The sequence below is a fragment of the Bombyx mandarina genome, chromosome 25, assembly GCF_030267445.1.
Source record: "Bombyx mandarina strain Sakado chromosome 25, ASM3026744v2".
Taxonomy (NCBI): Eukaryota; Metazoa; Arthropoda; class Insecta; order Lepidoptera; family Bombycidae; genus Bombyx; species Bombyx mandarina.
The window spans coordinates 1,227,544-1,241,897 of record NC_143231.1 but is presented as its reverse complement, the minus strand read 5'-3'; the positions used below and the strand labels follow the sequence as shown (position 1 = coordinate 1,241,897).

The 14,354-nt window shown below is 38.0% G+C and overlaps 2 protein-coding genes across 2 annotated transcripts; one reads left to right on the top strand and one right to left on the bottom strand.

Annotated features, from left to right (window-relative positions):
- The first annotated feature begins 677 nt into the window (after positions 1 to 677).
- Positions 678 to 4,403, top strand: LOC114248422 (all trans-polyprenyl-diphosphate synthase PDSS2). The gene is made up of 2 exons (XM_028181659.2): positions 678 to 1,208; positions 1,901 to 4,403. Exons 1-2 carry the CDS (start codon positions 969 to 971, stop codon positions 2,864 to 2,866), a joined length of 1,206 nt encoding a protein of 401 aa, XP_028037460.2. The 5' UTR covers positions 678 to 968; the 3' UTR covers positions 2,867 to 4,403.
- Positions 4,404 to 4,856: 453 nt separating this feature from the next.
- On the bottom strand, positions 4,857 to 9,064 carry LOC114248442 (all trans-polyprenyl-diphosphate synthase PDSS2). Its single transcript, XM_028181684.2, has 5 exons — positions 9,003 to 9,064; positions 7,987 to 8,164; positions 7,168 to 7,474; positions 6,416 to 6,571; positions 4,857 to 5,574 (listed from the first exon to the last, which is right to left on the bottom strand). Exons 1-5 carry the CDS (start codon positions 9,062 to 9,064, stop codon positions 5,015 to 5,017), a joined length of 1,263 nt encoding a protein of 420 aa, XP_028037485.2. The 3' UTR covers positions 4,857 to 5,014.
- Positions 9,065 to 14,354: the final 5,290 nt, after the last annotated feature.

Below are 14,354 nucleotides of genomic sequence, written 5' to 3'. Positions count from 1 at the left end.
GATGGACGAGCTCACACCCCTGCACCCGACACCCGACAGCCTCTATGGGAGATTTTTTTTATTGCTTAGATGGGTGGACGAGCTCACAGCCCACCTGGTGTTAAGTGGTTACTGGAGCCCATAGACATCCACAACGTAAATGCGCCACCCACCTTGAGATATAAGTTCTAAGGTCTTAAGTGTAGTTACAACGGCTGCCCCACCCTTCTAACCGAAACGCATTACTGCTTCACGGCAGAAATAGGCAGGGCGGTGGTACCCACCCGCGCGGACTCGCAAGAGGTCCTACCACCAGTAATTACGCAAATTATAATTTTGCGGGTTTCATTTTTATTACACGATGTTATTCCTTCACCGTGGAAGTCAATCGTGTACATTTGTTGAGTACGTATTTCATTAGAAAAATTTGTACCCGCCTGAGATTCGAACACCGGTGCATCGCTCAACACGAATACATCAGACGTTACTTACTCATCACCTAGTGAGATATACTGTGAAAAATACCTAATTATTTTATTAAAGTCAAAATACTCGGTTAAAAATTAAATAATATATTTGTAGAACTGAAACTTTTTTAAAGAACAGAATCTTTCAAAATTCGCGCCATTTCAGATTTCCACAATTGTACTCGTTCAAAAACCAAATTTGAAATTCGGCATTGTAATCAGATTTTCCATAAAGCGCTGAAGGAAATTAAAGTGATACCAAAAGCCTACTCTATTGTAATTATCATTGGTGTTTGTCAAAAAAACGACTGATATTATGTCTTAAAGTGAGCGAGAAGTTGGGATTTTTTCAATTTTGCTGTTTATGTTTCTGAACAACATATGGAAATGTCAAAATGTTATATTCCTAAAGATACGCGGAAACCGCGAATGAGTGTTTTTGGGTTTTTTATCGTCCTCATAATTATTGAATAAATTGAATGTGACTGTGAAAAATATATTCGTATAAGTTATTAACGAAACATGTCTTACGCTATAATGCGCCATTTACGTCGTACCGTGATTTTAACACAACAAATTCGTTATGAAACGACCATGACCAGTGTGACTCAAGAAGACTTTGTATTTAAACCTCCTTTAACTCACTGGAGCAAACTTATAAGAGAAGCGGAGAAGATCGTGGGCTATCCGACTTCCTTCATGAATTTGAGGTGGTTGTTGAGCGATGAATTTGCTAATTTGGCCATGCATTTGAGAAAAGTGGTGGGTATTTTTTTCTGTTATCTACGTTAATACAAGTCAATATAACTGATACAACCGCATTTCACGATGTTATCTACAATTTGAAGTAATTCTTAATATAAAAATGGTGATTAGTATATTGAATGTAATTTACGAAACATTATGTAATGAGTGTTATAAACATGAGTGCCATGTGACAAGTTCACAATCAAGGTGACTGACCATATTATACACCTGACCTCAGTTTCAGTTTCCTTTCGATTTCAACCTTCATTTCAGTAAAGTAAATAAAATCTTATGAATAATAACAAAATTTTGTCCTAATATGCATTCCTAAACTATTGATCTGAGTGTGATGAGACTTGTAGAGCTATTATTGGCACTCTAAGGATGGATGTAATATAGCTTTAGTTGATTTGTAAGTAACTACTTGTTTGGGAGTAATTAAAAAAATGCTTTTTCATGAGTTTAGTGATAGTCAAGATAGCGCTAAATTGGATTCCACTAAATGAAAATAAAAATAAACTAACTGCTTTTTTGGTATAATCACTACCTGACCTTGATATATATACTTGTATCCTTTTCTTTTGATTTTATTTTTTGTCTCAAACTAACCACAGTAAATATTGTAATTCAAAATATTCATAGTATCAATTTGTTGTACTATTTAAATAACCATTACATATTTGTAAAAAGATTCTGGTTTTCATCAGGTTGGCAGCAATCATCCAATAGTCAAAACTGCTAAAAACTTTTTATACAATGAACACAACAACCTACAGCCATGGGGTCTCATCATTTTATTGCTATCAAAAGCTGTCAGTCCAGAGACTTCATCATTACAAAATTCAGCACTTGCCCAAGATCAAAGGATACTAGCTGAACTGACAGAAATGATTAGAACAGGTCATTATGTCCATCGAGGATTGTTAAACATAGCACCTGATGACCGAGACAGTAGTATGGCCACATCTATGTTCGCAAATAAAATAGCCATTCTCATTGGTGATTATCTACTGGTCACAGCAAACGGTATGCTTGCTAGGCTTAAAAACCAAGATTTATCTTACTTGATATCAACAGCATTGAGAGATTTGAGCGAAGGAGAGTTCTTTGGTGAACGGGACAATCAAAACATACCCATACCAGGCAAACCGGTGCCCTTTGAAACTGGAGAGTTCGATATATGCAGTGATACAACACCGTTAAAAGTTAACAATATACTAGGTGAACCAATTCGGGAATGGACTCTGAGAACTATGTTCAATGGGGGTACATTATTGGGCAGAGGTTGTCAAGGCGCATTACTACTTTCAGCAAAAGGTGAAAAAGAACAAGAAATAGCATACAAATTTGGCTGCTATCTCTGTTTAGCGTGGCAAGCTTCAGCTGAAATCCAAAAACTAACATCTGATAACAAAGAACATTACTCATTAGTCAGTGCACCAGTTTTGTTTGCTTTACATGAAAACCCTAAATTATATCATGGTCTAGAAAATGCTAAGAGCGTTTCAGACATAGATTTAGACAAATTGAAAGTGGAAATATTGAGAACTAATGCTATAGAACAAACTAGATCACTTTACAGCGAAAATGCTAATAAGGCATTAAACTACATTGAGATGTTCGGTGATTGTGAATCTGTTGATACCATAAAGAAAATGATAACAACTTTGTAGCTTAACATTTATAGACAGATTTTTTACATCTTAAAACTGTTCAATGTTGTGTGGAAAGCATCTATACCATGATTCCACTATACCCTCATAAGCATCTACCTTCCCAGCTCTTCGAAGTAGGTAAGGAGACACTGTCTTGAGCGGCTCCATGCATGCCCTGCACAGCGGCCCACGAAGACTTAATATTATAAATCAGTAAGCAAAATCTGTGATTCTGTACCATTAGCGTGGTTAAGTAATGAAAAATACCCAATTTTTATTGATAGCATTATGCTTCAAATTATAGGTATATTTTCTTGTTACCTTAATAGAAATTGACATAATTTATTGTGAGTGAAGATTATAGATTATGGAAAATAATGGATGCAGGCTACTTTCAATGATCCTGTGCATATGAAGGAAATTTTGCAGGAACTTCTGAAGCACTCCTGAAAAACAAAAGATTTAAATTTTAAATTTCATTTAAGTATAATTTTAAGTTAGACGCCATTTAAGCATTTTTTAACACGTTTTTATTAGCTTGGTATGTATCGATGTAATGGAATCCTTGAATGTGTTATACCCCCTACAGAATGTCGGATTGATTTGAACATTGCAGATACACTTATCGAGGATCATTATAATGCACTAAAAGCTGATTCTCCTTTACTATGAAATTGTCATCCTTAAAAAGGCTAACAAAAATGAATAACAGTGAATAAAACGAATAAACACTGCTTGTTATGATATTTCACAATAACTTTAATCAACGTCTGTCAATAAAATATTTTAAATAATTGACTACTAGCAAGCATCGCACTCACTTTTACGATAATTTTTTTTTCATACATTTTTTTTTAAACTTGTACAAAATTATTTTCTATAGTTTAATTCAGCTAAGCTACAAAAGCGTGTATTTGGTGTCTTAAACTGTTATTAAAGATTATCTAGAAAAGTGCGTAAATCACAAATACCTATTCTAATAATCGTAGTAACGGAAATCGACATAAGTAATTTCTTTCAAATCAAATCAAATAAAAAAAAAATATTCAACATAAATGAAAGTACGTACTTGTTGAACGTCAAAAAGAACTACCGCCAATTCACAAGAACTAGCCTCCGTCCTGAGAAGAACTGGCAAGAAACTCAGCGGGCATGTCTTTTTTTTTTAAATATTCATTTTTACAATAAGTGTTATAACGTAACAATTATTGCAATATTGGAATGCCCGGAGCGAGCAACTCATTCCTGCTTTGTGCAATCTTCTAGATAATCTTTGACTTTATAGTAAGCTTTATTGCACAGATGTTCTTTAATAGTTTTCGTAAACCCACGTATAGTACGCCTTTAGTGCGCCACGTAGGGTACCGGTGACCTACACGGCAATCAGAGGGTTGAACATGAACATAACGTGGAAGGCAAACGTTCTAACCTTGCGCGTATTAGGAGATATATTAGCTATTACTAAATAGGTAGTTCTATGTGATTTATAATTATAAGAATATTTCAAATCTTTGTTACCATGTTGTCTGTTATGAAATATAATTTCATGTTTTGATTATATTGTTTTAATTTCGACATTCATTATTACACGACATTCATTCATTATTACTGGTGGTAGGACCTGTTTGTGAGTCCGCACGGGTAGGTACCACCACCCTGCCCATTTTTGCTGTTAAGCAGTAATGCGTTTCGGTTTGGAGGGCGGGGCAGCCGTTGTAACTATACTTGAGACAGTTGAGACCTTAGAACTTATATATCTCAAGGTGGGTGGCGCATTTACGTTGTAGATGTTTATGGGCTCCAGTAACCACTTAACACCAGGTGTGCTGTGAGCTCGTCCAACTATCTAAGCAATAAAAAAAATGTATTCACGACTTGTAACGCAGCTAGGAGCTTAATAAGCTATAAAAATCAACTCACGCGAACCAAACGCCTCAAAGTTTTTACACGAAAAACACAAATTTAATGGCGAATTAGTGTTCGAATGGCGGGCAGCCGTTCCAATGAAGTTAAAACTTCCTCATCACGTCTCAAAGTGGGCGAGCCCTCAAATCCATTTGAATCGGTAAAGAAAAACAAAGATACAAACTTGCACGATCACATTTTACAAATGCTCAACTATTCCACAAATTTTCCAAGTTCCAGAATCGTCAACGAACACCACAATCACTTTTCAATATAACCCATGGCCTCATCTCTTATCGTCACCGCCATCTTCTGCAGCGCGACCCTAGCGTCATCCACCGGGAACCGCTCGCTACACTTCAAAACTGAAGCCAGTTCTTCCTCGAAGAACACGCACAGATACTCCAAAGACCTTGTACTTCTTACAGCGTAATACAACTGCTTGTATTCCACGGGCTTCCTCTCCAACTTCGACTCCAAGATGTGACCGTAAATAGTTGGGTATTCCCAAATGGCAAAGATCACTGGAGCACCAACCAGAGAGTATGAATACGGGTGGGTGAAAAAGTCTTTAACGTCTAAATATAGTTGCCACATTATAGCCAAATGGCCGCCCAAAATGTAAGCATTCCTTTCGGCGTCTTCCCCGAGATGGGCCAGCTTCGTCGCCGCCTGGCAGCCTTTGCCAAGTAGACTGCCAGACGTGAGCATCGTGCGGAGTGTCCACTCGTCTTTTCCGTGACCGAGGAAGTCATTGGACCCAAGTTTTTCCAAGTTGTCTTCGGTCTCCCATTTGTAATGCGTTTCAAATTTGTTAGTAGCTGAAAGATAATTTCACTGTTTGAGTTTAACGGATTGAATGAAATAAAACAGTACCTAAAGAGAAAATGGCTTGCACTGCTATATAGATTATTCGATAAATTTAATAACTTAAAAATGGTTTTATTTAAGAATATTTACTTACATAAACTTAGTAGTATACTACATACTACGTATTAGTAAATACTATTAAATTCCCGTACTAAATAAAGATTCTTGAATAAAAAATCGTCAATATAAATTGTTAACTTGAATTTTCTCGTATCGCATTGTTGTGTGGCTTTTCAATGAAGCATGAATACATTCTTACTCATTCTTTTTGTTCGTTGCTAACACTGGCCCTAGCAAGAGCAGTGCTTCGCAGAATCTACCACCGGATCGGAAACGCGACTCACTGAGAAGATCGGGCGTGTAACTCAGTGGGCTAAAATAAGGAAAGGTTTCTTCACAATATATAATATAAAGAAAAGCTTTTTCACAAACAACGGCAGGTCAACGTCTTTTGTTCTAGCTGCCGATATGTACCTAAAATTACGATCTTCATGGGACTACAAACAAAAATGCATTATTAGTAGCCCACTGAGTTTTTCGCCGGATCTTCTCAGTTAGTCGCGATTTAGATGTGGTAGTAGATTCTGTGAAGCACTGCTCTCGCTAAGGCTAGTGTTAGCAAATTCTCTCAGGTTGAACCAGTGAGTTCACCTAACCGTTCACGCGTAGTAGTCTTTTAGACTTCCAGCGAACACTTAAGGAAAAAAATATCATTATTAATAGCCCAAAAAACAGTCAAGCACCAAATGATTTGTCTGTCTACAGTTAGCTGACGAACCAACAAAAACATACCTTTTGGTTGTGTCGGTATCGGATTATTATCGTCATCGTGCTCCCCAAAGAAATCTCCTTCGACTAAATCCCTTAGACCAGTCGAGATCAGCTCAGTCACAGCATTATTGCGAAGACCACCCAACTGTTGAAGGCATTTAGCTAACAAAAAGTCGCCTGCAGAATAAAACGAAGTTAGTTAAATGAACATAAGTTCATATATTTACTTAAAGTTGAAGTATCACATCAATTATCGTGCCAGAGATTTTTTATTGATTTATTTGTTTATTTATTTATTAATTGGATAGACGGATCATGGCTCACCTGGTGTTACCGGAGCCTATAGACATATACAACGTAAATGTCGCCACCCACCTTGAAATATGAGATGTAAGGGTCTCACTTTTAGCAATACTACGGCTGCTCCACTCTTTAAATCGAAACTCATTACTGCTCCACGGCAGAAATAGGCAGGGTGGTGGTAGGTATCTAACCGCGCGGACTCACAAGACGTCCTACCACCTATTAAAGTTCGAGGTTCGAGAAAAGCTCTCAAAAATATTCAAAGGCAATACGTGTATTTGTTGATATTTTGAAGTTTACGCTGAGCTTACAAGAGCACTCGTGAACCGTTTCATAGGCAGCGTAGTAATATCTTCCGCGGCTTATGATTTAAAGGTGCATAATGAATCAATGACACGTCAGATGATGGCAACAAACTATTAGACAACATCAAAGCTTTTCAAACGACTGTAGGCAGAACGTTAACTAACCAGTCAACAAAACAATCTTATTCCCATATAGCAAGTCCTTGACTTTCTCCTTGTGTTTCTCTTTGTCCTGAAGATTCACCATAGCCTTGTGTATCATATGACCAGTCCTCTTCATCTCCACAATCTCCGCCAAGGCTCTCTGCGCGTGTAGCACCCCGGAATCATAATGATCTCTATTGTAATAATTTGCATCGAAACCAGCTGCTTTGGAGACCAATAAGATGATGAGACCAACTGACTGCAAGTTGCTTTTCGAGCCAATGAGGAGGTTCTTGGCTGATTTTAAAAGTGGATGGTTCGTGCCAACCTAAAAGTATAATTTAAGTGGTTTCTGGATGCATATTTAATATTTAATAAATAGACAAATTCTAAGTAAAAAATATGGAAGAATACGTAAGGTAAGCTATTCGTATTAAAGGTAAGCTGTACCTAAGGTAAGCTATTGCGACTAATGGCGTCTTTAAGAACAATTTCCACGTGAAAATTTAATTCGCGGTATCAGTAATCGATTCGAAATTACAATCGATCGATTGTAATATAAAGAAAAAGTGAAAATTGCGTAATTACTAATAGTTTTCTAAGCCCGCAACTAGTAACATTAGAACCATTCTGCCTACTTCTGCCGTGTAGCACACACGCGTTCCAGTTTCAAGAATACGATAGTCATTCTGCTGCGAAGGCAGTGGCGTTCACGTTGTGATTTAAACACGGTGAACTCATCATATAGATTAATATAACAATCCATTAAAATCAATTGCTATAGCACCACCTCTAACTGTGGCCATGATATAGAAAATGAAAATGATTACCGAAACTGACCAATTTACGCAAATGTATCGCGGTGTTGGCGATCTCGTCATTGAAGAGCCAACGTAGATTTAGGAAGGATGTTGGGTAGCCGACGATTTGTTCAGCCTCGGAAACTACGTCCCGCCAGCCGGCGTCATCTCGCTGACCCAGACCAAGTTTATTGTTTTGACCGGATAAGAAGCACACTCTTTAATTTGTACAGAAATAGGATTCCATAAGATTTTTTGCGTGTTTGGTAAATTGGAAAATGTGAAGTAAGAACGTAATTTTTTATTTATTGCTTAAGTGGGTAGATAAGCTCACAGTCCACCTGATGTTAAGTAGACATCTACAACGTAAATACCGCCACTCACCTCGAGACATGAGTTCTAAGGTCTTACTTTTAACAGTACAACGGCTGCCCTACCCTTCAAACCGAAACCCATTACTGCTTCACGGCATAAAAAAGCAGGGTACCTAACCACCGGTAAAATTGGATTCCATAAGGGTTCTGCGTGTTAGGTAAATTGGAAAATGTGCCGTAAGAACACAAATTATATAGCTGATGTTACCCTCCTTTTGCAAGCTATCCACTACCTCATCTTGGAAGTTTATGTATGATTTACCATCGCCCCGCCTATTTCTGCCGCAAGCGTTTCAGTTTGAAGGGTTGCAGAAGCTATACAAGTAATGAATATACCGTATAAGTAGCTATAATTGTCTATGAGTCGCAAAAAGCGAAGAAAATACTACAATATAATTGAGACTGAATTCGTGTCTCAAATTGGGGGACGGCATTCACGACGTCGAGTCTATGAACGACGGTAATCACCTAACAACAGGTGGACTGTGAGCTCATTAGCGAATACAATAAAAATGAAATTAGATTGTTTCATCGATCACATTAATAAAGAAACGATATGATGCATTTTCCTCTGTGAGGTTACAGTACGCCAGTAGGGCCATTTACTTATCTATGGTCTGTAATTACGTACCTACAGACGTGTCTATGTCACTGGAATTCATACATCAATTTTCACACTTACGGTTGAATTACACGGCCACTTAAATGTGATTTCGATAGTAAATTTAGTCTTCCGATAAACATTTTCCTAACAAACGAGGAAACAGTTCCTAAACGATATTTCCTACGAATCAAAATACGCAAGGCCCAAATTGTCAATTTCCTTCTGTCATTTTAATGTTTTCTTCTGAATGCTTACAAAGGTATGTATGAGAAGTTTTACATACCTACAAATCTGGTGAATTCCGGGTACATTTTTTTTTCAATATCATCGGGCACATAATGTTGGTGAGTGGTCCCCGCCATTTCATGAAATCAAATGTTTGCGCTTGCACTTGTTCCCGTCTCAGCAGTTTTCTTTTTATCCTACCTAAGCTGATGGTCTTGAGAGACCGTATCAGCGTAACCGGGCGAGTAAGTGAGCTCACGGAGCTCAAACCTAACGCTGTTGCTAACACGAACCCTAGCAAGAGCGTGCCTCACAGAATCTACCACCGGATCGGAAACGCGACCCACTGAGAAGATCCGGCGAAAAACTCTGTGGGCTGTGTCTGTGGGTTAATTTACTCGGCAAGCCCTTCGTCGCAAGCGACGGATTCGACGAGAACGATGACCGGTGCTTGGGGTACCTAAAAGCACCGTTAGTGGATCGTGAGGATCCGAAATGATTGGGCGACGTCGACTGTTTACCATCCGGTCCGCGGGATCGGGAATGTTTTGGCACAGGCAATGGTCCAAATACAATCTGCCTTTTTATACTAATTTCTCTCCTTTTTTTTTAAATAAAGCAGACATGTTTTATATCCAGCCGTTCTTAATATACCTACGTGTTGTAATGATTTTAATGAATATAGTAAGTTTTATACGTTACAAGACACTTAATTATATTGAAAAAGAGCAGCTATAGATTTTGATTGCCGATCCTCTTTGGATGTGAGACAAGATGTGTGCCATATCAGTGTTAAAGTCATGACAAATTGAAAGGGCCAGTTTTTTGCGGTCTACTTGAAAAACATAAGATTTTTATTTTATCGATTGATATATTAATAAACACAATCACATTCCTGCCTCGGCTTTGTCGTAATGAGACCACCTTACGCGGGATTAGTCATAGATCTTAACGGGTGAATATCAAACCGCTTCGATGCTACAATCAGACCGCCCGCCGTGAACTTGATCAAAATCACCGAGGACTCGCACGAAAGGACTCAAACTTGTTTTACAACTTCACTTATATTGATATTGTTTAACTTGACTTTATACCTTGAATAAATTTTGGAATTTAAAATGAATGATGTTCATTTTTATTAGTGAATTAAATGTTTAAAACGTTTGTGCACATGTGTCGGGTTAAAGTGTATACAAAGTTTGGCTCTTTTCATATGAAATGCTTAAAGTATAACGGCCGTTGAAAGTAATTGTGTCTAATATATATTATTATAATTAATATATACATATAATATATAATTTATTTCTCGGGAATAGTAGGTATATTTTCACCCTCTTTAGCGTACTACTGATCACTCACATATCATTCATTACAGTAACGCGTATAACCGACGATGTGAAAATATAATGTATACTAAATATATAGATTATACTAAAGAGAGTGTTCTTGGTTATTACTTGTGGTGTGGTGGTGCGGGGTGGTGCTACACGTGGGTACCATCGCCCCGCCTATTTCTGCCGTAAAGCAGCAACGCGTTTCGGTTTGAAGGATGGAGCAGCCGTTGTAACTATGCTGAGATCTTAGAACTCATATCTCAGGTGGGTTTGCGGCATTTATGTTATAGATGTCTATGGGCTCCGGTAACCACTTAACACCAGGTGAGCTGTTAGCTCGTCCACCCATCAAAGCAATAAATTTTTTTTTGGTTACTGGAGCCCATAGACATCTACAACGTAAATGCGTAACCCACCTTGAGATATAAGTTCTAAGGTCTCAAGTATAGTTACAACGGCTGCCCCACCCTTCAAGCCGAAACGCATTACTGCTTCACGGCAGAAATAGGCGGAGTGCTGGTACCTACCCATTCGGACTCACAAGAGGTTCTACCACCAGTAAGAATAATAATTACTAAATAATAATTACTTAGAGGACGACCAATGTAAAGCGGACGTTCTCTGTGTAATGTTCACGGCATGTCAAATTCTTAGAGCTCGCGCGTATGTGGTTCTCTTATTAAACTTTTTGGCAATTGTAATATAGAATTCTACTGGTGTCTTTGAAAACTATAGGGTATATTTAATGTTGTAACAATATAAGAAAGGTATTTAATGTCTGCTGCGTTTCCAAGTACATTAATATTACGGTCATTGTCTGAAGCCACTGAAAGCATTTTTGTCACGGTATGCGATAACCGATTTTAGATATCCATGGCTTAATTTAATCACCAAAATACAATTTGACGACATCAAAACTGGACAGACCATGCACAATTTGCTTTCATTTCGTTATCTAACAATTTAGGGTTGCCACCAATGCGTGTTTCCGTAAATTATCCCAAATGTCAGTGCACACGTCAAATAAAATCACTTAACGATTAGAACAACCACTGACATTTAAGGTCTTATTACACTAAACGGTGTGGTCTGAGGAAGCGAAATACCATCGGAAGTCAAAGCAAGCTTTTGAATTGACCATGAACCTTCACAGACAAAGAATTTCCTTTTAAGCGTAGAGTAATTACCATCCCTTACATCCACGTTATTTTTGTAATTCGAATTTTAAAAGGAGCAATTCTTGTGTATAACGTAATTTGTAAAGTGGCATTACGAATAGATAGAGCCTACTGCTCAATACTAATTGGTCATTTATAGGGATAAAAGTGTACATGGGAATACGGAGAAAAACAAAGCTAGAGGATATTGAAGAAGATTTTGAAGTCATCGTAGCTTAAAGGATAAGACGCCTGGTGCGTTCGTATTGACCGACGCGACTGCGCCGGTGTTCGAATCCCGCAGGCGGGTATAAATTTTTCTATAGAACTACGTACCTAAAAAGTGCTCAAGAATGACTTCCACAGTGAAGGAATAGCATCGTGTAAAAAAAATAAAGTGTAATAATATGTGCTTAAATTAGTGGTGGTAGGACGTGCTGTGAGTCCGCATGGGTAGGTACCACCAACCTACCTATTTCTGTCGTGAAGCAGTAATGCGTTTCGGTTTGAAGCGCGGGTGGTGGTAGGACGTGCTGTGAGTCCGCATGGGTAGGTACCACCAACCTACCTATTTCTGTCGTGAAGCAGTAATGCGTTTCGGTTTGAAGCGCGGGTGGTGGTAGGACGTGCTGTGAGTCCGCATGGGTAGGTACCACCAACCTACCTATTTCTGTCGTGAAGCAGTAATGCGTTTCGGTTTGAAGCGCGGGGCAACTATTGTACTGTTAAAAGTGAGACATTTAGAACTCATGCCCCAAGGTGAGTGGCGGCATTTACGTTGTAGATGTCTATGAGCTCCGGTAACCATTTAGGACTAGGGGGGCCGTGAACTCGTTCACCTATCTATGATTTTTTTTTTAAATCAAACCTGCGTACATTATAATTTGTGTAATAACTGGTGCTAGGAGATCTTGTGAGTCCGCACGTGTCGGTACCACCACCCTGCGTCTGTCATGAATCAGTAATGCGTTTCCGTTTATAGGTCGGAAAGCTATTTTATAACTGAGACTAAGATTTTATCATAGTGGCTGACATTCGTGCACCGATGTTTATTAGCTCCAGTAATCATTTAACACTAGGTGGGCTATTAATTCGGTCACCCATCTAAGTAATATAAAAAGAATCCGTCTAGATATTTTCAAGAGATTGGGTATGCGATTCGCTCTTTCTACAATGACCACTGCAGATCCTTTACGGATTAGTGGATAGTGCTTATTAACTAACCTTATTTCTCCTGATTTCCATCTTACTTATTACTACACTGCTATGCTACTTAATATGCCGTAGCCCCACCTCCCCTAAAGCAAAAGTCTGGCCTCAATATATAATCAGTTATTTTAGAAAACATCGCAAACCAACAATTAAACAATAAAAACAAGTAACTCCGAAAAGCTATGTTCAACTAATTTAAAAATTCGAAAATTGGGTTTATCTGTGGTAATTATAAAAGGGTTGCCATTATAATGGTACGATTTAATTGTTAGTTTGAAACGTTTCGAATGAATGGTTAGTTAACAGCCAAAGGGCCTACAATATAGGTAGCTGTCAAAAAAGGGAATTTATAAAAAAAAACATTTTCGTTATTCAAAAGTTGATACAGCCTCAAGCTAAAGAGACGTGATGAATGCAGGCCGTTTCCGATCAGGCCCACTGAGTATCTCGCTGGATCTTCTCAGTGGGTCGCGTTTCCGATACGGTGGTAGATTCTGCGAAGCACTGCTCTTGCTAGGGTCAGTGTTAGCATCACTCCGGTTTGAGCCCCGTGAGCTCACCTACTAGTTAAGGTTACGCTGAAATAGCCTCCCAAGGCTATCTAGGCTCCCAAGGCTATCAAGCTTAGGTAGAAGAAAAAAAAATCCGATCAGTCGCACACAGCACGAGGTTTTTGTTTGTCACGAAGTTGGATTATTTATAAGTAGCTTTCCACCACAGCTTCGCCCACATGGCGAACTACACTTTATATCGCGTGACCGAAGATCCGTACTTATCACAGTTCAGTTTTTTATTGATTTTAATTAAACAAACTAAATTCAACTCTAAATTGTTAACTGTCGCTATGTGAAAACTACACGGAAATCCATTCAGTAGTTACCGAGACGTGCTCACACAGAAAATTTAGCAAGCTAATTTTTAGAATTATTTCATTTTATTATTTTTATATTTATATTAATATTTTAATAATGTCCGTACATATTATTATTCAATTTAATGTATGTTAATAAAAAATATAAGAATTACTTATTACACTTATTTTTTATTACTTTTCATCTATATACCTTTATAAACACCGGATTCGTTTTATCTTAAGTAGGTATCTTATTATTTCTCTTAGAAATTACGATGCAAATTGTTCGAATATAGATTTAAACTCAGACTAGAACAGCGAAAGAGCATAGATTTGTGAATTGTCAAAAAATCAGATATTTCCCGAGCCTTTTTTTTTCCTACCTATGCTGATAGCCTTGAGAGGCTATTTCAGCTTCACCCTAACGTGTGTAGGTGAGCTCACGGGGCTCAAGCCGGAGTGTTGCTAATACTGGGCCTAGCAAAAGCAGTGCTTCGTAGAATCTACCACCGGATCGGAAAATGGACCCACTGAGAATTTTCGAGCCGAGTTATTTTATTTAGTTTTGACAATTTGCGAACAAATAATTCTATACAATCTATGAGTAACTTTTAAGCGTAGCATTTGTGTAAAACGCTTCCTGGAATAA